Genomic DNA, 26760 nt, shown 5'->3' on the forward strand with positions numbered 1-26760 from the left:
ACTGTAATAGCAGAATCAATAAAATATATATTTTAAGAAATGACTCGCTTGTGGTAAAGACTATCTACCATTGTTAAAAAAATGAAACCATCATTCTTACATTTCTTAGTACTTCCTACATCCGACAAATACTGAAGGTGGCAACCCCCGTGGTTATAATTATTTTAAAGTCAAAGTCAAAACAAGCATACATCAGAATTAAGAGAAACTGCAGAAAATGTCCAGAACGTACACATTTGCATGCATTTCCAGCCAAACTTCCCAAGAATCTGCATATAACCAAATGACAACCTTGAATCCAAATGAACATCAAAAATATTCAAGCTTTGTGACAAAATTACTCTAACAAAGCCAGAAAAATAGGAGATTGAGTAGTAACAGCAGTATATTTTTAGGAAGGAAACAAATCACCGACTTCCTTTATCATAAAAACGACAACATTTTAGTAACACTGGCCATCAAGTTACTCACTATTCGAGCATTCACTTCCAAGTGGTGTCTTTAAAATGTATTCACTTCTATATTTGGATTAAGTTTATTCATCAAAAGCCATTGTAGTCAGAATTCTAGTCTTAGTAAGTTTAAATCATAACTTATCAAAGCATAGTCCAAACACTATGTAATAACTCTACCCTTTAGTTTTTGTATGCCTCATGTGAAAAACTTATTTTACAAACAGGAGCTTTGCCCAGTTTCTCCAGAGTAAATGCCTGTATGCCTAAATCTTGAAGTGGCAATCAAAAAGGTAGACTCTAATACCTCCTGCAAAACCTCATCGGGCTTTGATAAACACAGAGCCATCGGGTGGTGTAGCACCATCTTCCTTCTCAGTTACAGTCTCTACAGTCCCAGAAGCTGACACAATAACCATTGTTTTATTTGCTGAAACTGCCTTTTGTTTTTCAGCAATAGCTGCACAAACAGCAACAATCTCATCACTTTCAAAGTCATAGTCAGGAATCGACTTTGGGGAGACATGTGTGGCTTCCGCTGGTGCTGCACTTTTTTTAATCTTCTGGGCTACCTTCTGCTGCTCGTGGAGTGTTCTTGCCCAAGAAAGGTCTTCTTTCCATATTTCAGGGTTCATTGGATAGATATGAAGGGCTACTTGAAAACTTCGAATTGCCTAGGGAAAGAAAAGGTCAAGTGGTTTTTTTTTTTTTTTGCTTTGTTTTAAAAGATGAATGTATTTAACATAATCCACAATATCCACACATATATATATCTTTAGATATATGTATATGTATGTACAGATAATATATGCATATATATTTTTTTAACATAATAGGCTATAAGGATGGAAGTTAGGGCTGTGCCCTAACCATTAAAGATGATTATGATGAAAAAAACAAAGGTTACAAAAGTGTGAAAGTGACCGACAAATTGCTGATGAGGACTAAAAGTCCATTAAAATCAAGAGATTACGGTTCAAAACAAGGCAAATGCATTGCTCAGCTTCTGCAGATCAGCAAATACATGAATCTAGGGAATCTCCTGGGCTAAAGCATGGTCATCAGGAAGGTACCAGGAATGCACAACGTTGAAGCCAACTCTCAGGGACAAAAGCAAACACTGCATAGTAACGCAAGGGTCAATCCTCCAGAATTATATAACAATTATAAAGATATATACACCCAACATCAGAATACCTAAGTATGTAAAGTAAACATTGACAGAACTGAAGGAGAGAGGATCAATAAGGAAACAGTGTTTGAATAACACTGTAGAGCAAAGGGACCTATAACAAACTTCTACAAGACATTCCACCCAACAGCAGCAGAATATACATTATTCTCAAGTACACATGGAACACTTTCCATTATAGATGTACGTTACATCACAAAACAAGTCTTTGGGACAACTGTAACAGCATACACAATAAAATTTTTTAAAAAATATATAAATAAAAAGAAAATTCACACTGCAAAAAAAAAACAAACCCAAATTTAAAAACACATACGAACCATCTAACCATCTTTTCTCAGTCTAATGGAGTTAAAACTACAAATCAATAGCAAAAGGATAACTGGAAAGTTCACAAATATGTAGAAATCAACGTACTCTTGAACAATCAGTAAGTTCAAAAAGAAATCAAAAGAGAAATTAAAAAGTATCTTAATACAAATGATAATGAAAATACACTAAAAGTATGGGGTGCAGAAAAAGCAGAACTACGAAGGAGGTTTCTAGCCATAACTGCCTATGATAAAAAGAAAGATCTCAAGTAAAAAAGCCTACCTCTACACCTCAAAAAATTAGAAAATGAAGACCAAACTAAGCCTATAATCATTTTCCAATATACACAACCAATTCTGCATAAAAGTCTACATAATAGAATTATACCCAACTCTTGACTTTTAATTTATTGCCTGTTCTATTTACCTACATATTTTGTTATGTTTTTATATATAGGGTGGGGCAAGAGTAGGTTTATAGTTGTGAGTACACAAAATACAGAGTGTATTCTTATGCTATTATTTATTATTGTATTATTTTTCATATGAACTGCAAACCTACTTTTGCCCACCCCGTAGTGTGAAATAAGTTCGAAATTTTAGCTTGCTTTCTGTATATTTTTCATAGTATAGTAGAATCTCGGTTCTCGAACTTAATTTATTTCAGAAAAGGGTTCAAGAAGCAATTTGTTCAAAAAACGTATCACATCTTAGGGATGCACAACGGATCACACAGGTATCAGCATGAAAGGGTTGTATAGTCCAGAACCAAGGTTTTGGTTGACAACCAAAGACATTTTTTCCCTGAATAACTTGGTCAAGAACTAAATTGTTCAAGATGGCAGATGTTCAAGAACTGAGGTTTGACTCTATCACTTCATTATGCCATTGAGTAAAGTAATTTTTAACCATTCCAGTCTTTCAAAATAACATGAAGTTTAGCCCTGGCCAGTTAGCTCAGTTGGTTAAAACGTCATCCTGATACACGGCTGTGGGTTCAATTCCTGTCAGGGCACTTTAACCAATGAATGCACAAATAAGGGGAACAAAAAATTGATGTTTTTTTCTCTCTCTCCTCCTTCCTCTCTCTCTAAAAGGAATAAAATTTTTTTAAAAAACAGATTTTTATATAAAAATTACAAATTTAGATCTTTTTTCATGTAGAACCCTTAAAAACATTAAATGAGGACAAAATTACTTTTAATTCCTCCAAGAATTTTACAATATGAGTATAACAGACATAACCATATCCATAGGAAAAAAAGAACTGAACTAGTATTCTTAATTTAAAAACTTAGAATTTTGAATAATTTTGTTGTTGTTTCAAAGTACCTGTTATCTCACGTGCAATGTATTTTCTTTCTTTATAGGACAATATTTTGCTAAATATTTTGTCCTAGGGATTTTTTTTTCCATTACCATAGCAAGAGCATAAGTATTATATAAGTTTTTATTTGTTTTCCTGTTAACCTATTAGAAAACCAAATTTCTTGAACTTTTTTCCAACTGTAGTATATTTAAGTCTTCAGGAGAGAAAAGATGACTACATGGCCAAGAAAGAAAATGGCCTTTCGTTTCTGTTACGGCTGGTTTCTGTTACTCTGAATTTCATTTCAGATTATCATTTTTACTTTACTTTACTCCAATCAATTCTCCTCAAAATTCCCTCTATATGATTTCTGAGTATTTGACACACCTTTGTTTTGGTATACAGAAGTAATATATTTACAAGTGTACCAGAAAAACCTAAGTTATCCACAACTTACTGACACCAGTGCTAGCAAAATTACACTCAGGGTTTATCAATAATTTTAGCCTTTAAAGAAACTTGGTTTTTGTTCTGTTTTTAATCTCAAAGGCCTATAAAAGCATTAAAAATATGAATTTATTGAATGACAAAAAGGAAGTTTTGCTATATTAGGTGTACACGTACTTTGTAGGAAATCGGCTGTCAGGAATATACAAGCCCCGCCGAAACAGAAACAGGACAGTCCTCACAGCTAGCTGTGCCACCTACGTGGTCTTTGCAACCTACAAGGTGTAGTCCAGACAAGCTGACAAATCCATTAAGCACCAGCTTATAGTAAATTTTACACAATGAGTATTTCATTTTTATAAGCTTCCACCCTTCCCCATTTTTCTCCTCATTAAAGACTGGCAACTTTTCAGTCCAAATATTTATCATCGTTACACTCCCATATTCTCCTTTCTTCCTTTCCCCAACATAATCTTTTAGTGATTTCATCTCCATGGTGATGCATTATAAAGTGCTCACACCGCTTTATAATGTGATAAGTTTAATGATGAAAAGAATTAACCCCAAAGTTACTTATTGTATATTTACCAAATGTCAATGTTTTATGTTAAATTTCTAATTAATTTCCATGATTCCAAATACCTGAAAAATATTCTGACCCTGATAATAAGTGGTGCACAGGATGGAAATAACAGTAATAACTTTGATCTGTGTTTGTGGTTTAATACCTTTAAGAGGTAATTTGCTATTTATTTTTTGCATAGATTTGATACATGTTTAACTTTCAGTTACAGGGGATCAAAACCTGCCAAGATAAAATGCCAGCATCATAGGAAGCACCTGACTTCCTTACCAAGACTATCTCTCCTAACCCCAGCTGCGCACGCCCCAAAGTCTGCCAGGACTCCCAGGAACGCGGGTTTCTCTGCACGGCCATTTCCGCTGCGTGAACTGCAGGGAACATTTCATGAAGTGACATGAGGACCTATGGTCAAAAACAGAAACAGGACTGTCGGTAAATCTCACAAACTAGCAAACTCCTAATAGGTTACCATGCATAAATAACCCTTTTCACTTCTACAAGTATATTTTTAATCTGGTAAACGTAGCACCTCAGTGGTTTTGACCCCCACCTCTGCCATTCAGGGTCAGGAATTATATTCTTCCTCCTACTACTGAAATATCAATACTATAAAAATAGGTACTGTTCCTTTTCTAATGTCTGAACCCTACTGTCCACCTGGTCAAAACCATGCAGCCTTCCTCCAGCCACGGTGGCTCAGAACTATCTGAACTTTCAGTTCCACTTCTATTCGTGCTGCTCACCATGGGGACTTTAGAGCGCTCCAGGCCTTGCCGTTGAACAAGGCAAACTTAAGCTTGTTCAACCACACATCCTGTCCCTAGGGAACATCTTCCTGCTCTAAAAATCATTCAAACACTCCACAGCCTCCTCTCCACCCCCCAAAAACTGGGTTCTTCATACCACACAAATCAGAAAAATCAGGGCATTCCAGAACCTTTCACCTTCGATCTATGGCAAAGGGCTGGATTTCATCTATAATTTCCATCTGCACTTCATAAAATTTGTGACACAAGCATCATCATTAGGTTCCAAATTAAATAACTCATTTCATACAATTCGCCCCAAATCTTTCCTTTAATATGTACATATTAAAGGTTGAAAATAACTTATCCAAATGAAGGCCCTCATGCCACTTTTATTCAGGAGACATAATTTATTTGGGTTTTTCCTGGACAAACTAAAATCAAAGCTGATACAAGTGTGCCCCAGCTTGAGGTCATCATGAGGAAAGCCGTCTGCCAGGCGGATGGAGGCAGGCGGCACTGCAACTGCTCCCTGATGTCCTGCTCCCTGAAATGCGTCCCACGCTCGGAGTCCTGGAGCCTCTTGCATAACTTAGTTCAAGGGCTCGGTGGTTTTCTTTGTGAACTTTCCCACAAAATATTAGAAATGTATCTTTAAATACAACTGTTATTTTTAAGCTATTAATAAACGGAGTCTATTCTGTCTTTTTGCTAGAACTAGGCCACTTTCAGAGAAACAGCATCACTTGGAATCCAGTCCATTGGAAGATGCTAAGTTATCACTAAGTCTACTGCAATTAATCTCCAAGGAGGGCAAACACACTTCATTTTTTAGGAGATCAGCAGTGACTTCTTAAAAGATGCCCCCTGTTCACACTTTACCACAGTCAGGTGGGATAACAGTCAACTTCATTGTGAAGGTAAACAAATTTCTAATTTGATACGTAAGGAAAAGCCACAAATGGTATCATAACCTTTTTTTCCAAAAAAATTTGTATTTAAAAAAGAAAATGGAAGGAAATGCTATTTTGGTCCATCATTGCTCACCAAACAGTGCAACTTCATACCGACAGGGAAGTTCTTCATAACCCTTACCTGTGACTTCATCTCATACAGGGTAGCGTCGTTCGGTGTTAGCTGCAGGGCTTCATCCCACTTCTGAATTGCCTCTCGGTATCTGTGGTTGTTAAAGTTACATTTATTTCATACTTTTAATAAGTCCTTGAAAGTACATGACCAAATTTAAAAACCAGATACTAAGGAATAATAGTTTCTCAAGAAATATCTCTATTCAAGAACTAATAACGATGATGGTAAAAAAGCAGGAAAATTTACGAGATAAAGGGAAAGGAGAGAAAAAGGGAAAAAAGCAAATTATAAATTAAAAAGTTCTTGAAAATCTTTTTCCAAGATTTTATTTCCTGGGCTGAGAAATCACCAGAAGAATTTCTCTTTTTTTCATCAACCTTAACATCTGCATATGTTGTCATTCATTTTAGATGCACTGGGTTGGCCAAAAGTTCATTAGGTTTTTTCCCTATGATGGCTCTAGAAGCACTTAGTTGTCTTTACCTTCATTTGAAAGCATTTTGTTAGATTGTTTTCTGATGGCTGTCATATCAACCTGCATTTAAAAAAACTTATCAAAATTGGTACATTTTTGTGTAGCCATTTTAATATTGAAGACGGAAGAAAAAGTGCAACATTTTGGGTGTATTATGTTTTATTATTTCAAGAAAAGCAAAAACACAACTGAAATACAAAAAAAGATTTGTGCAGTATACGGAGAAGGTGCTATGATTGAGCGAATGTGTCAACAGTGGTTGCAAAGATTCTTGGTACTGTTGACATTTTAGCCAATAACTCTGCTATGGGGCTGCCTTATGCATTGGAAGGTGTTTAGCAGCACCCCTGGCCTCTACCCACTAGACGCCAATAGCAGGAAATAGCTGACATACTCAAAATACCAAATCAATGAAGTTACTGGTGGAAATAAAAAATGTGTCTTTTTTTTTTTTTTACAGAAAAAAACTAAATAGACTCTTTGGCCAACCCAGTATTATAAAGAACTTTTCTGAGGCATGTACAATCCACTTGTAACCCTGGGCTCTGGACAGCAGCAAACTAGCTGACAGAGATGACAATTTAAGGAGCAGCCACGTGATTTTGTAAAGATGCTTCAGTTTTAAGTTTCCTGGTGTGTAACAAGCTCCATGAACACAAGAGACCATGTCTTGCTCAACACCAGTAATGCATGGCAAGTCTGGAAGCTATGGGTCAAATCAACGACCAGCAGCATGCAGATGGTAACTTCCGCTACCACCTTTTCACCGATGTTCTCCTGGTCACATCTCTCTTTTGAGCTCCAAAGCCATATAGTCACTAACACCTTCACATAGGTTAACTCATGTATACTTGATTATTTCTATGAAGAGAAAGTTCTGATTACCAGACCATTTTTCATTGTACTTTTCTGTCCTGCACCTTTCCCCCAATGCACCCAGTTCTGCTTTCTAGAGCCAAACAGAGAATGTATTAACCCACCAGCTTCCCTTCCTGGCTCCATACAGAATGCTCTATAGAGGCTACAGAGGGGAAAGCGCACACACACTCACGCCAGTCCCTGCCACAGATCAGTTAGAACAGATATTCTCAGAGTGGGACCCAGGCACTCACATTTTTTAAAAGCTCCCCAGATAATGCTATTAAAAACCTGGGCTGTGAACTGCTTTTAATACCTCTCCTAGTACATTAAGCCCCGCCACAGGCGATCTTCTCTTGAGTCACCTCTTGTTGCCTCCTTTCCAGGCCCTTCATGTCCTCTGAACGTGCTCTTGTACATCCTTTCCTACCTAATAGGAGAAGATCCAAACCAAACATGAGCAAAAAAAGGTGAGCTGATCTGTACTGATTTTAAGCAGGGACCAGAGGGCCAAAGAAATAAAGGCAGAATTTGGTAGAAAATACAAAGTTGAAGAACACATATGGGGGGACCAAAATAACCAGAATTTACTTATAAAAAACTGTATTTATTCTTACATGTTTAAACTTCAGTCACCTTCAAAGTACTTTCTACTTAATGCAATACACCTACCGAGGCTTTTTTCCACTGCCCCATACAGTTTTTCAACTCGCTGATTCTGATGCCTTTTAGTCTCATGCCCTTTTTTGTTTCGCCTCTTCCACATCAGCAAAAGGTTTCCCTTTGAGGACTTTTTTCATCCAGAGAAACAAAAAGTGTCACCAGGGCAAGACCAGGTAAACAAGGAGGGTGGGGCATGGGGGTCAGGCCATTTTTGGTCAAAAACTGCTCAACACTCAGCCTGTGGTGTGGGCAGACGGCTCGTACGTAACTCACCCGCCATGAAATGGGCGCACACACTGAGAGAGTCTTCAGAAAATATTCACTGAGGCTGAACACGGCCTCTCACGACGCCGCAGCTGGTGCACTGGTACAGACGGGTTCCTCACTCACTCACCTGGCTGGGGACACCTGCAGCACAAGGGGCCCGCCCTCCAGAAGATAATTCCGGTTTTGGGGGGAGTGTCTCCCATTGTAAAAATGTACATTCCCTATTTTCACCTCGTTAGAGAGTTAATTTACTAGAAATTAATTCCAATTGGCAATACCACCTCCGGGGGCTTATGCTATCTAGGCACACGACAAATGGGCCACCGCCAGCTTGGCAGACGCGTGCCACGGAGCCGACTCCGTGCTGGCAGCGGCGAGGGCCGGCGGGGGGAGTGTGCGCTCTGCGAAGCCCCCAGGCACGGCCGCTGCGCGCCGCAGCGGTGGCTGTTGCTGTCCGGCAGTAGCAGGCGTGTGTAACGCTCTGCTGAAGATTCACCCCGCAAAGGCTGCCGCCTGTTCCCAGGCACACCAGCTCTGGGTGGGCAGAGGTGGCTATGAGAGCTGCTGCCTGGACCACTGCCGCTCTCCGCTTCCCTCGCAGGGGCCTCGGATACCTGCGGGTGGCTTTCGGGAAACCGGGTTGGGCTCTGGGTGAAAGACGCCTTCCTCCGGGCTTAGGAACGGCCAGTGATTTGAACACTGTGCCCATTAGTCCACTCTTTTTAATCACATGCTACCATCTGCCTCTGCCTGCATCAGAAATTTTCTTTTGTTACCCATCAAATCTCCAAAGATTTTACCAAGAATTATTTCTCTATCAAGTATTTGCCAAACTCAAGGATCTATCACAGCCGGGTCCCCAAGCGGGTAGGGACGAGAGACACGCAGTGTCATGGGGCCACGTTATCGGTGCTCTTCCTCCGCCCCGCTGGCAGGTACCCGCCCCCCGCCCCCTACGCTGCTGGCACTGCTGCCTTTCCCGTCGGCGGCCCCGCCAGCGGCGCACAGGCCTGGGGGTGGCACGCGTGCCCCACACACACTCTGTGCTGGGCAGGTGGCAAAAGGGCTGGCTACACTGCGAGTCCCACTGTTGTCTCTTTGTTACCCTGAGTGGAAATCTGAAGTTCACAGTTATTTTTAGATAATTTCCATGTTAATATTAGCTTAGAACCTGCCTAAAGCAATTCAAAGTAAGCCATTAAGGTAATTTTCAGGTGTCATGAAAATTCTTTGTTTGCAAATTGCGATTAATCTGCTAAAGTACCACTAACTAGCCCCAGCTAGTGTGGCTCAGTGGGCTGAGCGTGGGCCTGCAAACCGAAAGGTGGCCAGTTCAACTCCCAGTCAGGACACAGGCCTGGGTTGCAGCCAGGTCCCCAGTTGGGGACCTGCAAGAGGCAATTGATTGACGTTATCTCTAGCACATCAGTGTTTCTTTACCTCTCTTTCTCCCTCCCTCCCCCTCCCTCTAAAAATAAATAAATAAAGTCTTTTAAAAAATAAAATACCACCAACTGTACAGAACGCACTAGCTGCTTTTGACCGGCTACCTTCTAACAGGCCACGCTGCTTAGATTCTAAGCCTAGCCCCTCAAGGGTCCCATGCTACCGCCCTGCCTTTCCCAGCCTCCCACGTAGAGTGGTATCCTTTTAGCAAAACATACTTTTAATTTTAAAAGAATGGTAGAGACAAGATGCAAGCACTTCACCTGGTACCTTTTAGCAAAAGGGAGGATAAAAAGGAACAGACAAAGAAGGAAAAAGAAAGTCTAGACTTGCCCTGGCCAGGAAGCTCAGTGGTTAGAGCGTCACCCCCAAACACCAAGGCTGCTGGTTCGGCCCCCAGCCAGGGCACATGGGCGAATCAACCAGTGAAGTGCATAAAGAGGCGGGACATCGATCGATGTTCCCCCACCTCCACCCCCCCCGCCACCTCTGTCCTGCTCCCCCTCCTCTCTCTCTAAAAACCAATGAACATAACCTTGGGTGAGGATTTTTTTTTTTTTTAGGTTTTAAAATAAATATTAAGAAAGTATTAAACTGCTGAGTTTTACTCACTAAAATTTATTAAAAGTGTCTGAACATAGGATTAGATTGAGTCATAAAATCTACTTTCAGAAATAATTTAAACTATTTACTCACACAAAAGAAGAAACAGTTCTTTAAAATTTTCTCATTTACTATTGACAAGAACAAACCACTCAGGTCGGATCAATTCGTTCTGGAAACAGTAGAAAGGAGCTCTGAAATTATATGAAGTTGTACATACACTGAATAAAGGTCATTTTCCAAAGCAAATTAAAACAATAATGCCAACTTCTACCTAGTGCAGCACGTTTTTTAGTTGTGACTGTATTAAAAGCAACTACCCTATTGTACCTCTTGCTACACTAGATAATAAACTCTGAAATAAGTAAAAAGTTGCCATTTTAATCTCTCAATATCTACTTCAGATACAGGGATTGTTTAAAATATTTTACCGTCTATATTATTCATTCACTTAGCATACACCTAAATGTTACAAAGTAAAATTCACCAGAAATTAACTCACAGGACTCCCTCTCTTCACCTAGATGAATCCAATCTGTTGTCTCTTGCTTCCTGAAAGAATTCAGTAGCCCCTTATCTAAATCATTCTGGTAAATATTGGCTCATTGTACCCAGTTCTTTTTCTTTACAGAACAATTTGAAAGTTTACATTTATTTCTGTGTTTGTTTAAACCAAATGCTCTATGTAGACAATGTGACAGGCACTTTGCTCACTGAGTTACACGCAGCTGTAGCACCCATCACGACAGCATATAACCCATATCAATAACTTCTGGAAAAAATAAGGTGCACCGTGTCTGTGGATGAATTAGGACAATGGGGAGCAGGCCCTGACAAGAAAATAGCTGCCAGTGCCCAACACAGTTTTAAATTCCACAATGAGAAATGCAGCCTAATGTATCTTAACATTATTTGGAGAAGTTAGCAATAAAATCAAAGTACACTTTTATCCTAAGACACATTATCTGAGAAAAAGAAGAGCCAACTGACCACTGAAAACTTCCTAAGCCATAAAATAAGTACAAAAATTCTACATCAAGGTTTAGCAAATTATACCCAATAACTTACTGAAGTACAAAATCCCAAAGACACATGCACCCCTGTGTTCATTGCAGTATTATTCACGCGGCCAAGACAAGGAAACAACGGAAATGTCCGTCGATAGAGGAGTGGCTAAAGAAGATGTGATGCACACACACAATGCAATACTGCTCAGCCGTAAGAAAAGATGAAATACTGCCATTTGCGACAACATGGATATATCTTGAGAATATCACCCTAAGCAAGATAAGTCAGACAGAAAAAGTCAAGAACCGTATGATTTCACTCATATGTGGGATATAAAACTCAAAGTGGCAAATGAATAAACAAGACAGACAAACTAAAGCTCACAGACACAAACAGCAGTATGGTGGTGACCAGAGGGAAATCGGGGTGACGGGGCCGTAGGGGGTGAAGGGGGTCAAACACATGGTGACAGAAAGAGACCTGACTTTGGGTGGTGGGCGCGCGACGCAGTGCACAGATGGTGTCTCACAGAACTCACGCCTGACATGTCCCGACCACAGGTGGGCCCCTGCAACCAGGTGAGTGACCTAAAGCACACACATGGAGCAGAACTGCCCTGCTGAGCCCAGCCACCCACAGTCATGAGAAGTAATAAATTTTAAACCACAAAAAGACTGTGCATATATTTGAAACCTATACAATTTTATGAATCATTGTCACTCCAATAAATTTAATAAAAATAATTTTTTAATGTGATAAAAAATAAAGTATAAAATCCACATGACCATGTAGTGTGCACTTCAGAAAAAAATTATGAAAGGTTTCATATCTAATAGATAAATGGGAAAATAAGTGTACATGACACTCAACCATACTCAATATAATTTAGCAGCCATTTCTGGTTCTTTATAGCTATTTCCTATAATGTTCTTGATAAAAGTAGATACAGATATAGATTAGATATAGATATCTCAAAGAAATTTAATCTTCTGGTGCTATTATCCACTAAGCTTCAATATTACCTCTAAAAGCAGGAGGTGATTTCAATCCTATCTCTAAATAGTATTTCCAAATGTTATTATAGACACAACATAAAAGCTTTGGAAATATGCTATGTTTTGTCATCTTTCTCTGGAAAATTAACTTGTTCCTTAATCTTTTCACTCACAATTTTCCCGCAAATGAAGCAGTCACAACTGCTGCAGGACTTAAGAGGAGGAGACGTGGCGCTTCCGGCACCAGCCTGCCGGCCCAATCTCGGGTCCGCCGCCCCCACTCACGCCTCTGCTCCGCGCAGCTGTGTCCCGCCGCGCCCCCACCACGCACCGGCCTGTGTTCATGCGAGTCCCCAGGGCGGGTCCGCAGCACAACGAGCATTCTGTTCCTCCTCCTCTGCATCGACTCAAAGGCTCTCTCTCAACTCTAACCCCAACTTAAAATCCCCGGTTCTTCACTAAGACCATGAGTACCACTCTGACCACAAAGTAACACAGATTTCTAAAGTATTTGTTTTCAAAATCATTCTAAATATAATTATTTAACATACAATTATTTTCACAAAAAGTTAACTCAATACTTATAAAAGTCCTATACGACTGGCACTATTTATTCTCATTTTACTGAGGAGGATACAAAGGTTGGAAGCAGCTGCAGGGCTAACTCTAAGGCACCTGATACTAATCCTGCGAAACAAAGATTTGAAGCGAGCTCTTTAACCGAAAGACCAAAGCTTTCTCCAGCTTCCCTAATGCCTCCTCCCGTGTAATACTCTTCTAACTCTCCGTGTAGTTTTATCTTCTCTTTACTAATGAGTTCAGAGATCAAAGGGCAGATGTAGTTGCATCCTCTACACCCCCCAGAACACGGCTGGCCTGTGATATTAGATGGTGCTGGTGTCACAGAATCTACCCGCCTCATTTGTCCTACCTTCCCTTCTCCCAGAGAAGCCCTGGGAAGCATCAGACAGAGGCATGGAAGACAGGAAAAGAGGGGACAAGAGCAGTTAAAAAAAATTCTACCCTAACACAAAAGTAGCAAACACTTTAATCTTTACTTTTTCCATCTCACCGTTCCAGGTTCAGAAGTTACAAGAAATCACAAGACCTGGGGATTGGGAATATGGGCAGAAAGAGCCAAGAGATCAGAAAGTTAGGTATAGCAGAGAGACCTTAAGAAACTGGGGTGTCTGAGGTTTCTGGGGTCTTTGTGCCTTTTGAGGAAGGGGCTGTAGGTCTTTGGTCTCTAGACCAAAAGGTCCATTCAGTGAATAGTTTAGGCTTTGAGTGCCATACAGTCTCTGTCCCAGCTACAGTCTCAGTTCCGCTGTGGCGCACAATCAGCCGCAGACGACACATGAACAAATGTGCATGGCAGGGCCCAAACAGAGCTTTAGAAAAGGAGGCTGTGGTGAGCCAACCCCACTCTCCTCGGCCCGACCACTGTTAACGTCTGTCACATTTGCCAAATGTCTCTTTTACTTTCAGTCCTCTTCTCTGCCCAACTCAACCAGAAGCGATTATAAGCCCATGGAGGTCATTCACAGCAACGCACGGAGGCATTTTGGGTTGTCACTAGGACTTGGAGGCTCTAGTGGTGAGGGACCGGGGATGCCCCTGCAAGGGAAAAGGGCAATCCTGTACAAAGGACTGTCCCGCCCAAAGTGCCACCGGCACTATTCTGGAGAAATAGGTCACTGACCCTATCCTTATCCCCACACAGCCGCTTCGGTACCTAGACTTTCGTTACCCCAAAGTACAAAGTAAACTAGGAAGTTCAAGATGACCCCACCCAGCCACCATCACTAGGTCTGATTCCCCTTCCCACTAGGCGGCACACAGGTGTGCATGCGCATGCTCACACGCACACATGCAAACACAGGCTCGCAGGTCTGAGGGAAAAAGAAGACTGTCCTCTCCCCTCAGCTACACCGCTCTCTTTCTGCAAATGTGGCCACCGGACAGCAGGGGCGTCGCTAGAAGAAACGTGCCTCGGCGCCCACAGGGCACACAGAGGCGCACAGAACCAAGGGAGCCGTTTTCTGCTGACTAAAGAGAAGCAGGCGTGGCGGGCACTGACCTCGCTATTGTTGGCCTGCTGAGTTCCCTGTCCTCCCCCACTTCTCTCTTTGCTCTGCTTCTCCGGGCCTACAACGACACGGTGACACCACCCAGATCCTCCACTTCTGGATCACTGGAAACTTGGCACCTAATAAATCAATGGTCTCTCCTGATTACGCTCTCAGAGAGCACAGAGCAGATATGCTCCACAGCATATCACTTAATTCCGCCCCAGTGTGGGACACACCGCAGACGGCGCCCTCCTGCAGCTGCTGGGCGGGAAGCGTTAACAGATTAAAGACCTGGTCTGAAGTCACTGTGGTTAATAAGTGACCCAAGTCTGACTCAGCCAGTTTGAAGACAACCCTTCAGTATCCAACTGAACCAGCACAAGGACGGAAGCAAAACGACCAGCTCCAGGGGCGGCACCGGGCAGGGTGAGATAATAGCCTCCTCTGGGGTAGGAGCAGCTGGTGATCAAGCCCAATAAGCACACTTATTTATCAGAGAGAAACGTCAAAGTGTTCAGCTACTTTGCTCCCAATTAGATTTCTAATTTACTATAACTCCAAGTTTAATGAGCTCTATAGTTATCAGCGTATTCATTTAATAAATATTTATTGAGCACGCACTCTGGGCTGAGTAGGATTCTACAAACTGAGGATGCAGCATTCAACAAGATAGAAATGGGGGTGGGAGCTGGCGAAAGAGGGTAAAGGGGGACACACGGTGACGGAAGGAGGCTTGACTTGGCACAGGGGGGGCACACGATGCAATATACAGATGATGTGTTGTAGAACTGCACGCTTGAAACCTATATAACTTTACTAACAATTGTCACCCCAATAAATTCAGTAAAAATTTTAAAAGATATAAACAACTCTGGCTGGTATGACTCAGTGGATTGAGTGCTGGCCTGTGAACCAAAAGGTCACCGGTTTGATTCCCAGTCAGGGCACATGCCTGGGTTACAGGCCAGGTCCCGGGTTGGCGGTGCGACAGAGGCAGCCTATCGATGTTTCTCTCCCTTACTTTCTCCCTCCCTTCCCCTCTCTCTAAAAGTAAGTAAATAAAATCTTTGTAAAAATAAAAAGATATAAACAGACCCTACTCTTCTAGATCTTACATTATAGAACATTTGTGTGTGGGAAGAAAGCAGAGAAAGACAATAACCGCAGGTTAATATATGGTAAGTGCCATGGTAAAAAAAGCAGAGTGACCAGGGAGTGACCAGGCAGCCACTCAGAATGCGCGACAGGGGAGGTCTCTGGGAGAGCGTGGGGGCTGAGGTCTGAGCGTCAAAAAGTCCTCAGCAGCTTAAGATCTGGAGAAAGGTCCCTCCTGACAAAGAGCACAAAGAGCCCAGGCAGGACTAAACACCCCTGTCTGGAGGAAAGGAAAGGAAACCCCAGGCACGGCCACAGCAGGAGGCAGAAGGGGAGGGAGAGGTGCAAGAGGCAGGCCACGGCCAAATCACTGAGGGACCAGCAGGCTTGGTTACAAGGGTGAATTTAATGGGGTGTGTGATGGGGAATCGTAGTGTTTTTATGTAACACAGAGACGCCAACTGCTTGACACTCTAAAAAGGTCAGTGAGGCCTAGGGAGAAGAGTGGACGGCAGGGGTGTGGGAATGAGCACAGGAGACCAGCTGGCAGGCTACACGAGCGACAGAGGCAAGCGATGGCACATTAGACCAGGTGACAGTGAAAACAGAGGGGAGGGTAAAAGAGATTTAGACTCTGTTTAAAGAATGAAGTCAACTCAACTTGGTTCGGATGTAGGAGTTTAAAAAAAAAGGAAAGGAATCCAGGTTGCCGTCTTAGTTTGGGTTACCGGGCACCAGTGTGAGGCCTAAGCTAGGCGCTCTGCGGGGAGCAGGACCCAGGGGAGCAAGGGTGAGGGGAAAAAAGAGACGTGAGGTGGGAAGGAGGGAGCATACTGAACAGGGGGCGTACAACCAGCAATAGTTTCAAAAACCAATACCCACAGTTCCTAATCTTACAGAACTTCTAAGAGACTGCATGAGACCTGAGTCTTGGAAACAGTCCAGTGGCAGGAAAAAGGAAAAAGAATATTCATCTGCAGGCTCCAGCCCACCAGGCAAGATGTTCCCTGCAAGGTGTTAGCCCACGCCCACTCCTGGGTGCGTGATCCAGTCCCTCCAGAGCACCTGTGGGTCCCCGCTGCCAGCATCGAGGTGGGACGGCCTCAGCACTGCACATGGGGCTCGCTGCTCTGGGAGGGCAGCAGCTGTTGCCAGGGCTTTCTGGTCTCAAAGGCAGCAGCGGGAGGTGGCCGGGGAAGACCGGCTCCGGCTGGCATGTGAACCAGCTGAGGTGACCCCTGGCGTCTGGGCTTCAGTAACAGGGTTAAGGGTAGGGCCCTTCACTGACATAGGGATGACTAGAAAGGACCAGATGTTTGGGAGAAAAATCAAGAGTTCTGTTCAGCGCATGTTCAGTCTGAGGTACTAATTAGACGTCTAAGTGGGAGTAAAGCAAACATCGGAGGTTGGAGACTCTGGGATTCAGGGGGGAAGACAGCAGAGCAGACACGTGCTTGGCCGTCATCGGGCTAGAGACGGTGCTGAAAGCAGGAGACCATGTCAGCTGAAGGAGAGCCTGAATGTGGAAAGGACAGGAAGCGAAGGACTTCCTAAGCAAAGGGGACTGAGGAGCAACACTGGAACAAAGGAAAAGCACGACCGCGCAGACCGGGGTAGCAGTGTGTGGTGGAAGGGAGGGAGGGAGGGGTCGGCGGGGCTCAATTCTGAGAGGTACGGAAATGAGCAGAGACATACGACTGAATGTGACGAGGTGTGGGTGACATAATCTTTATAAGGGAAGGTTAGTGGGTTAGTGGGGACAGAAACCTGACTGGAATGGACGGAGCAGATGATTCATGAAGAAAGGGAGCCTGCAGGGAAGGGGCGCGGAGAGTGGGAGGGCCCATGGGGTCGAGGGCGGCTTCCACGTGGAGGCCCTCAGGGTGTGCCTGCAGCCGTGAGAAGGAGCCAAAGGGAGGGAGCCGCAGAAGACATCAAAATGAAGATCGCTGTCATTAAACATATCCTTGCTCCACTCAAGAGAATGTGTGTCACATAGCCAATGACCCTCAAGTTCACTTCTAGACAAAAGACAAATGCATGGTAAATTCTAACAATATTCCTGCTTCACACAGACACACAAATTCTTGAAGTGAAAACAGACCGCTGTGCTACACAATCAAATACCACCACCTAGTGGCTGAAACCGTAGAAGCCAACGTATCCAAGGTGGCGCCCACACTGCAACTACTGAGAAGGTGTATCCTTGTTAGTAATAATTCTAGAAAAAGATGTTTGAATGAAATACATTACAAAAAACTAATATTATATGAAATGTACCAATCACACATGAAATCCTAACTAGGTGCTAGGCGGCATGCTAAGCTTTTACATGGACTTGCTCTTTAATTCCCAAACACAGGAAATAAGTGTCACCACTTTACTACATCTGAAGAAATTGAAAACTGACACTTAGAAGGTTAGTAATTAGACAAAGTTTACACAAGCAGAAATGATAAAGCTAAGATCCAAACAGAGGTAAAAGGACTTCAAAATCAACCATCTCTACATAGCAGCCAAATGATTTAGAGGTTGAGTAGAAGAGTAAACCAGTTTGGGGTTACAAAGGATCATGAACACTACAAGGCAGAACTTCAGAATTTAAAAGGTATTCCACGGCTCACCGAACGCTCTGAGCCTGAGCCTGCTTACGGTCCGGCGCGAACGAGGGAGAGCGAGGGCAGGAGGCTGGCGCCCAGAGCAGGCCTCCGTTGGAGGGAGGGCGCCACGAGCGCACCGACTGGTCCTCCATTCAGTGTCTTCAGACAAGTCTCCATGGGCTAAGCAAACCAAGTGAGAAAACACTGACAGTGAAAAAGAAACAGAACACCACTCGAGGTAAGAGAAAGCACCCCGGGACACAGAAGCGGCTCCCCTCCTTCCTCCCTGCTGCCTCCTCTAAGCCATCCCTTCAGAGGCAGGGCTACCTCTCCACCCCTCCAAGGACTGCTACTCCTTCCAAGTGCAAAGCTGTTCCATACTTGGTTGCACTTAATCCTCACGATCGTTTTACAAACTAACAAACAAAAACAGCCCCAAAACATTACGTGACTGTTACACATCCTCTGAAATGCTGAGGAGGTGAGATTCAAACTCCAGATCTGGGAATACATGCAACTGCAAAGATCCCCACCCAACTTCTAGGTTGAGACGGGGACTTCTGTCACTGCTCTCACAGCAGGGGACTGGCTGAAGAAAGCTGACAGGTGACAAAATGGTCAAGACGCCCCAATCTGCAACATCCAGACTATGAGTTTCATTCAAATCTAAATTTTTCCTTCTTTCAATTAATTGTGAATAATAGCAAATATAGGATAAAAATTCATCCTGAACATTTAATAGAGAGATATAAAACAAATACAAAATTAACACCTTAAGTTTGGTTTTTCAAATCAAATTTTGGTATAATTTATACACCAAAACATGTACTTATTTTAAACCTACCCTTTGCTGGATTTTGGCAAATGTATACACTCATGTAAATTCCACAACCATCACAATAAAGAACATTTCTACTGACCCAGAAGGTTCCTTGCTTTCTCAGTCACACCCCTCTCCTCCAGTTCCTGGCCCACACAACCACTGATGTCCTGTTACTACAAATCAGATTTGTCTTTGAAGAGACTTGCACAGATGAAATCAGACTATATGCACTTCTGATTTCTTTCTGTGAGTATAATGATTCTTGGACGCATCAATTATTCCTTCTCATTGCTCATTAGTATACCACTGGACGGATATACAACACTCTAATTATCCATTCACCTGCTGAGGGCCATTCTGGTTTGTTCCAGTTCATGGCCGCTATTAACAAAGCTGCTAAGAACATTGTTAAGCCAGTCTTCGCGTGAATATAAGGCTTTCATTTCTCCTGAGTAAGTATCTAGGCGTAGAACTACTGTATGGTATAGTAAGGCATATGTTTAACTTTGTAAGAAAGAGCCCGACTGTTTTCTGAAGTAGGAAAACTATTTCACCTTTCCATCAGCGATGTATGAAATTTCAGTTGCTCCACATCCTCACTTGACATTGTCAGTTTTTTTCCATTTTAGCATTCTGATGCTTATGGAGTAATATATTGTGGTTTTAATTTGAAATCCCCTCATGTTTAATCATGCTAAGCAGCTTTTCAGGTGCTTATTGGACATTCACCTATCTTCTTTATAAAGCTTCAGTTCAAACATTTTAATGGGACAGTTTCTGATTGAGTTGTGAGAGTTCTTCGTAAGTCCTGTGTCAAATATGTATTGTACATCTTTTCTCCCAGTCTGGCCTGATGTTTTATTTTCTTAATTATGCCTTTTGATAGCCAGAAGTTTTAATTTTTAATCAACTGACCAATTATGAGTCATTTCTGTACCTTATATTCTTTTCATTGCTCCATGAGGTCTGTCCCCAAAAAGTCCAGCTATTGTAAATATAACAAGAACGGTTTGTGCAACATCAGTGTAGCCTAGCAGCCAAGGAGAATGGACTAAAAGGCATATGCATGAATGATGATGACTTGACTGTACTAGTCAGTGGGGGCAGCAGACACAACTGAGTGAGCATGTGTACTGTTCATCATATTCAAATGACTGAGAGAGTAGAGCAACGAATCTGCATCAAATTTTGCGTTAAGCTTGAACATTGCTCCGCCAAAACTATTTGGATGATTAAGACGGCTTTTGAGGACAATGCAATGAGTGTAGCATATATAAAAGTGTGGCACTAATGCTTCAAAGATAGTCGAAGATCTGTTGAAAGTGATCCATGTTCTGGAAGGCCTGCAACAAGGACACCTGAGAATGTTGAACGTGTATGGGCCACAATCAACAAAGATCAGGACTGACAATGTGAGAACCAGAAACTGTTCTGGGAGTTCCAAAAATGCCTGTATCCAAGATTTTGACACAGTATTCTGGCATGAAACATGTCATCGCAAAATCTGTTCCATGGATACTGCTACCAGAACAAACAGAACATTGTACTGTAGTTGCTAATGACTTGATAAAAACTACTACCAAAAAACCAGATTTCCTCAAGAAGGTCATAACTGGAGATGAACCATGGGTCTACATGTGTGGCTATGATCCAGAAAGTAAGGCCCAGTCATCCCAACGGAAGTCACCTGGTTCTCCACGCCCAAACAAGGTGCAGCGAGGTGCGGCAAAGTTGAGGCAAGATCAAGACCATGTTAACTGTATTTTTTGATTACAAAGGTGTTGTCCCTCACGAGTATGCCCCTCCAGGCCAAACAATTAATAAGGAGTACAGCCTCAATGTTCTTTCTTGGTTAAGAGATGCAGTGTAATAAACATGGCCGCAGCTACAGGCAACTGATGATCGGCAGCCTCATCACGAAAACGTGCCCATTCATGCATCACATCTCATGCAGTTTTTTAGCAAAATATCAAATCACCCAGGTGACTCAGTCCCCCTACAGCCCAGATTTGGCACCCTGAGACTTCTGGCTTTTCCCAAGAGATTTCAGAACATCGAGATTCAGGAAAATATGGCAGGACAGCTGATGGTGATTCCAACAAAAGATTCTACAGTGTTTTTAGCAGTGAAAGAGACACTCAGAGAACTGTGTGAGGCCCCAACATGTCTACTTTGAAGGGGACTGAGACAACATTGTCCTATGTATAATGTTTCTTGTATCTTCTTCAATAAATGTCTCTTTTTCATAGTACATGGCTGGATACTTCCTGGACAGATCTCGTGTATATGTCTATCCTTATACTGATAAAGTGTTATCTCAGCATTCCTCAATTCGTTCCAAAACTCATGACAAGTGCCAAACCAACAAGCACCGAACAATGAAGCATCTTCTCTTGCAGGGCACCATGGTGACTCATACAAGTTCTAGCAAGTATGACAAGTGGTGAGCAAGCACCAACTGCTGAAACTTTTTCTTGTCAAAATACGGTAAGTACAGGGTTTGACGAGTTCTGAAGCCAATGAGTACTGAGGTATGACTGTTCTATAAAGATCCATCATTCAAGAATGTTGTAAGTGTTGAAATAAAGTAGGCTAAGTTTCCTAAGTATGTTTTGTTCCACAAAATTTTTTGACTAGTCTATATTCTTTGCACTTCCATATGAAATTTAGAATAAGATTGTCAGTTACTACAAAAACAAGCTTGTTGGAATTTTCATTGGAATTGCATTGAGTTTACAAAGCAATTTGGGGAGAACTAACGCCTTTACAAACTTATTCTGATATACGAACATGGTGGGGGGGGGGGGGTGTGGGGGGGTGTGTGTGTGTGTGTGTGTGTGTATACGTATATATAAAAACACAATTAAGGTCTTCTTAAATGCTTTTCAGAAATGTTTTATAGTTTCCAGTGTACAGTTCTTACACATACTCTGTTGAGTTTTTCTATTTTGTTTGGGACCAGTACTGTAAATGCTACTTTTTAAAAATTTCAGTTGCCAACTATTTAGTTTTACCACCATTATTGGCTTATGAGCCTTTTATTGACTATACAGAATTTTCTGGCTCTTTTCTGACATGCTATCAATTTGAACCCTTCCAAATCTGTGTCTAAGCTCTGCCACGACAGGCACAGAGTAGCCTTCTCTCCAGGACAGTGGACTTCCTCTACTAAGGCACAAAGACTCCATGCTGACTCTAGTTAATGTCCTTGGTGATCTTCAAACTCTTCACGCTGGTTGGTTCAAGCCTAAACACCTGTCTCTTCAGTCTGTGTGAACTCTACGAGTAGTTCACCTTACAACGCTCCAGTCTTTTTACCTGAATTTGTGGAATTTTTCCCACAGTGGAATGGCCTAATGTTCAAAAAACATTCAAGGGAACCTCATACAGACTACTGAAGCTCTGTTTCTAAGCAGTTCCATCTCCTCTGGTACACTATTCCACAATTTCTAGCTGCCTTACTCTCTCCCAAGCCCAATCCCCATCTCCCTCGCTCAGCAAGTCCACTGTGGTATGTCTGGTTTCCCTGTCAAGGGCTTATACCTGCCTTCAGGCAGAACGTAAGGCGGGCACAGGGATCACCTCATTTGTGTCCCAACCCTCTGTGCTGACTATTACCCAATGTTTGAAAACAGTTGTTTCATATCTTTTGTCAAGTTTTCCAGTTGTGTGGGGCTGTCCAGGTCAAGTTCTTGACACTGTCTCCTCACTGCAAGTTGAAGTCCACATCTAATTTTTAATGAATTTTTTTTTTTTAATCCATCATTGGATTTCAGGTTCACAAGAACCCCATAAAGCAAAAATACAACCAGTGAGAAAATACAGCACCAATAAAGGATACCGAATAATTGAGAATATTATAATAATAGTATCAATAATAGCTAGTATTTATTGAGTACTTACTATGTGGCAGGCACCACATTAAGTATTTTACACAGGTAAGTTCATTTCATCAGCGCAAGAGCATTATGAGGCAGGTATTTTTTGCAGAAGAGGAAACCTAAACACAGACAGGCTCAGGAACTTGCCTAAAATGGCAATGCTGGTAAATGGCCGCACTGAGATAAGGAATAAGCCACCTGGCTCTAAGGCCAAGCCCTTAGGCCGCTACACTAAAACCTGCTGTTATTTTCTATTGTATGAATACAAGCCTCCTGCACAGAAAACAACTTGGAGGATAAGGGGCGGGAGTATGGGTTACAGTGATAGGAATGAGACCTACAAAAGAGCGATGATCCTCAAGTGCCATATTCTCATGCTGGAGGAACATGGGACAGTGCTGTTCTCAGAGGCCCTTTCTGGCTGGGATATAAAATAAAATATGTTCTCAGAATACTCCCAGAGATACAATGCAATAAATGACAGTTCATCCACAAACACCTATTTAACCATAATATAGCTAAAAATAGCAGCTTCATAAACAGTCAATAAATATGTACTGAGAGCCTCGTAGAGGCCACGAACTGTTCTGAGAGCTGAGGACACAGTTCAAAAGTCAGACCAAATCCCTACCCTCCTGAAGGCTGTATTTCTACAGAAGACACACAATAACACAAATAAAAAATTAAAAAGCGAGTAAGGTAACTTCAAAAAGGAAGAGATGCTAAAAGGAAATTTTAGAGGCTGCTGTAATGGAGGAGGAAGGGGTGTGAGGTGCTACTTTATACTGCGTGGTCAGAGAAGGGCTCGCTGAGAATATGATACGTGAGAGGAGACCTGGAGAACAAGATGACGGACGTGGAAAATAGGAGCTGAAAGCTTTCCATACAGGAATTATAAAATCAAGTTGCAAGAGAACTGCATTCAAAAATGCTGGGAAGGCCAGAGTGGCTAAAATGTGGTGAAAATGAGGGTGGTTTAAGATAAAGCTGATTTGAAAGGCAGGGACTGAGTTTTCCTTTCTTTTTTTTTTTTTTTTTAATTTAACTTCACTATTTATGCTTCTATTATTTTCTACTTATATTCTTTTCAGCCAAGCTTAATACGCTCTTAAATATTTTAAACTATTACTTCTATTTATTTTTGGCATGGAGTCACCAAACTACTCAATTCCTCTAGATTCCTTTAATTCTGTTTAGTTATTCTGCAAAGCTGTGTATACACTACTCTAAAACCAATGCTAATGAGCAAAAAAGCCTTAATGATCTCACAGTGTTCTTCATTCAAAATAAAGCATCTAATCCAGCTGATTTTAATGAAATGACTCAATGTTTTGACATGCAAGCAAAAAAATAAGAGTTATTTTGTTTATCTGCAAAGCTGCTATCTGTCCTCAACCACAGGAAACTCAGAGGGGATCCTGTGGCAGCAACTGAATCGCTTTTCCCTTTCACACACTAGTGTGGTCTAGAGAAAAAGGCAAAAACAACAAAGTTAATGAACTTTTAAGAGGCATTTACAGGAATTTCTAAAAATGTTTTATGGCTGCTCTGAAAATTATTTCATAAATGTGGAAAATTTACAGTTGGTTTTCTTCTGACTAAGAATGGTCCATCCCATGGTGTACTACGAGACAAAAAATCTTTGTGCCTAAAATACCTGCTAGTTTTCCTTGATATTTATTTTCTATCCTTCTTTTCCAATTTGATGTGCTGGTATATTATAGCTTCAGTATGATTTTATGTTTTATATTAAAATATGTTAATAAAAAATTACACCAGAATAAAAAAAAAAAACCTAGAAACTTAAATGTTGGTTCTTCAACTTTGACTCATTTATGACAAAAACAGTTAACTAATCTTCTAACTGGCCCTACCAATTAGAAAAAAAACAAAGAACAAAATAAAAAGAGAAGACATAGTACTTGTTCAGCACTGCTGCTTTTACTTGCCCAAGCTCTTCAATATCACCTGGGAGATACCAGTCCAAGCCCACAGGCCTTGTTCCGACCCCTGGGGAGCTGAGGCGTGTCCCGCCCTCCCAGTCACCTATCCAGATGCTTCCCCTGCTGATCATACACAGGCCTTCTAAAAATCCTCTTTAGGACAAAGAAACCAGCAGTTCTCATGTTGTCAAGGGTAATTTTCCTAGTGTAAAATGTTTCCTTCACCAAAGATAAATATTTCAAGACTTTTATAAAAACATGGTTTTCAGCAAATATTACACAGCCAGCAGGCTGACCTAAGCACAATGTCTTTCAAACGGATGCACTAATAACAACCTAACGTCATTTACCTCCCAGTCCAATGCAGTGTAAAGCATAAACACTACAGGAAGCAGTCTTACCCAAAATGTTTAAGTAGAATATAAATCAAAGTTCAACACTTAACTTTCTGTCTACAAGAGACACATGAAGTAGAGACACAGTTAAAGAAACAATCAGATAGAAAACTGGTCTGGACTCTTCAAAATGTAATGTCATGGGGGATAAAAACAGGGGACTCTAGTAGACCCTAAAGAGATATAATCACCAAATGCAAGGTGTGAACTTTGGATTCTGGGTTTTAAAAATCACTATTTAAAGACATTTAGGTGAAAACTGGAAAAATCTAAGGGTGAACTGGATATCAGATTACAGAATTGTTACTTTTCATAAATTGGACAGCTATTGTGTTTGGTAAGAGAACATCCTTATTGTTAGGAGATGTATGCTGACTTAGGGACCAGATGTCATGTCTGCAACTTACTTTCAAATAAATCATTGAAAAATTAAAAGTATACAATTGTGTGTGTGTGTGTGTGGTGTGTAGGAAGAGATAAATAAAGCAATTATTAAGAACTTTTTAATCTAGCGCCAGCTGGTGAGGCTCAGTGGATTGAGTGCCGGCCTGCACACTAAAAGAAAGCTGGTTCAATTCCTAGTCAGGGCACACGCCTGGGCTGCAGGCCAGGTCCCCAGCAGGGGGCGCTCAAGAGGCAACCACACGTTAATGTTTCCCTCTCTCCCTCCCTTCCCCTCTCTCTAAAAATAAATAAAATCTTTTAAAAAAAGAAGTTTTGAACCTAATATAAAGTATAGCATAAGGAATATAGTCAGTAATATTGTAATAACTATGTATGGTGTCAAGTGGGTACTGGAAATATCAGAGAGAACATTTTGTAAAGTATATGATTGTCTAACCACTATGCTGTACACCTGAAACTAATACAAAATAATACTGAATGTAAACCATAATTGAAAAATAAAATTTTTTTAAATATTGGGGTCCAGACAGAGGGTATAGGGGTATCCAACTATACCTCTATTCAACCTTTCACATTGAGATTTTTAATTCCTCTAGAGTTCATTCTTTATGTGGCATGAAATACAAATGTTTATTTTCCTCTACGCAAAGCTTTCTCTACACAACCTACTAAACAATTTGTCCTTTCCCCAGTGATTTGTGGATGAGTAATTTTTGATTCCGCTCAAAGAGCTAAGCCGAGGAAAGGGAAAAGGAATAAGAAAAGTAGGAAAAACAGCAGGGAAAAAGATAAAAAGGGTGCATCTAAAGAAAGCATTAGAACTTAGCTGAGGAAAGGCTGAGAATAAATGAAGCTACTATCAAATTCCATACTTACTAAAGTACATAAGTCAATAAAAAAATAAGTGAAAACCTCTTTTAAAAAATATATACACACTCAAAGGTTTTCAGGGAACATCTAACTTATGTGGTACACATTGATACTATCACAAAGAGAAAGTTTCCAGAAATTACATCATCTCCTACCAACCAGTAAATTGGGTTGCTTTATGCTGAGCATTTACTCCACTTCAGACAAAACAAAAAGGATGGCAAAGCAGAGA

At 41.5% G+C, this 26760-nt stretch overlaps 1 protein-coding gene across 2 annotated transcripts in view; it reads right to left on the bottom strand.

Annotated features, from left to right (window-relative positions):
- Nucleotides 1-523: 523 nt before the first annotated feature.
- TTC33 (tetratricopeptide repeat domain 33) overlaps nt 524-26760 on the bottom strand; it is a 30535-nt gene continuing 4298 nt past the window's right edge. For both annotated transcript variants that reach the window (XM_054583971.1, XM_054583972.1), the window contains exons 3-5: nt 6136-6217; nt 4565-4696; nt 524-1126 (exon numbers count right to left, since the gene is read on the bottom strand). In XM_054583971.1, coding sequence (XP_054439946.1) covers nt 773-1126; nt 4565-4696; nt 6136-6217 — 568 coding nt within the window. In that variant the 3' untranslated portion in view covers nt 524-772. The remainder of the gene's footprint in view (nt 1127-4564; nt 4697-6135; nt 6218-26760) is intronic.

This window comes from Pteronotus mesoamericanus, unplaced genomic scaffold (assembly GCF_021234165.1).
Source record: "Pteronotus mesoamericanus isolate MK-2021 breed Mesoamerican mustached bat unplaced genomic scaffold, CSHL_Meso_final contig_75, whole genome shotgun sequence".
In the NCBI taxonomy this organism is placed as follows: Eukaryota; Metazoa; Chordata; class Mammalia; order Chiroptera; family Mormoopidae; genus Pteronotus; species Pteronotus mesoamericanus.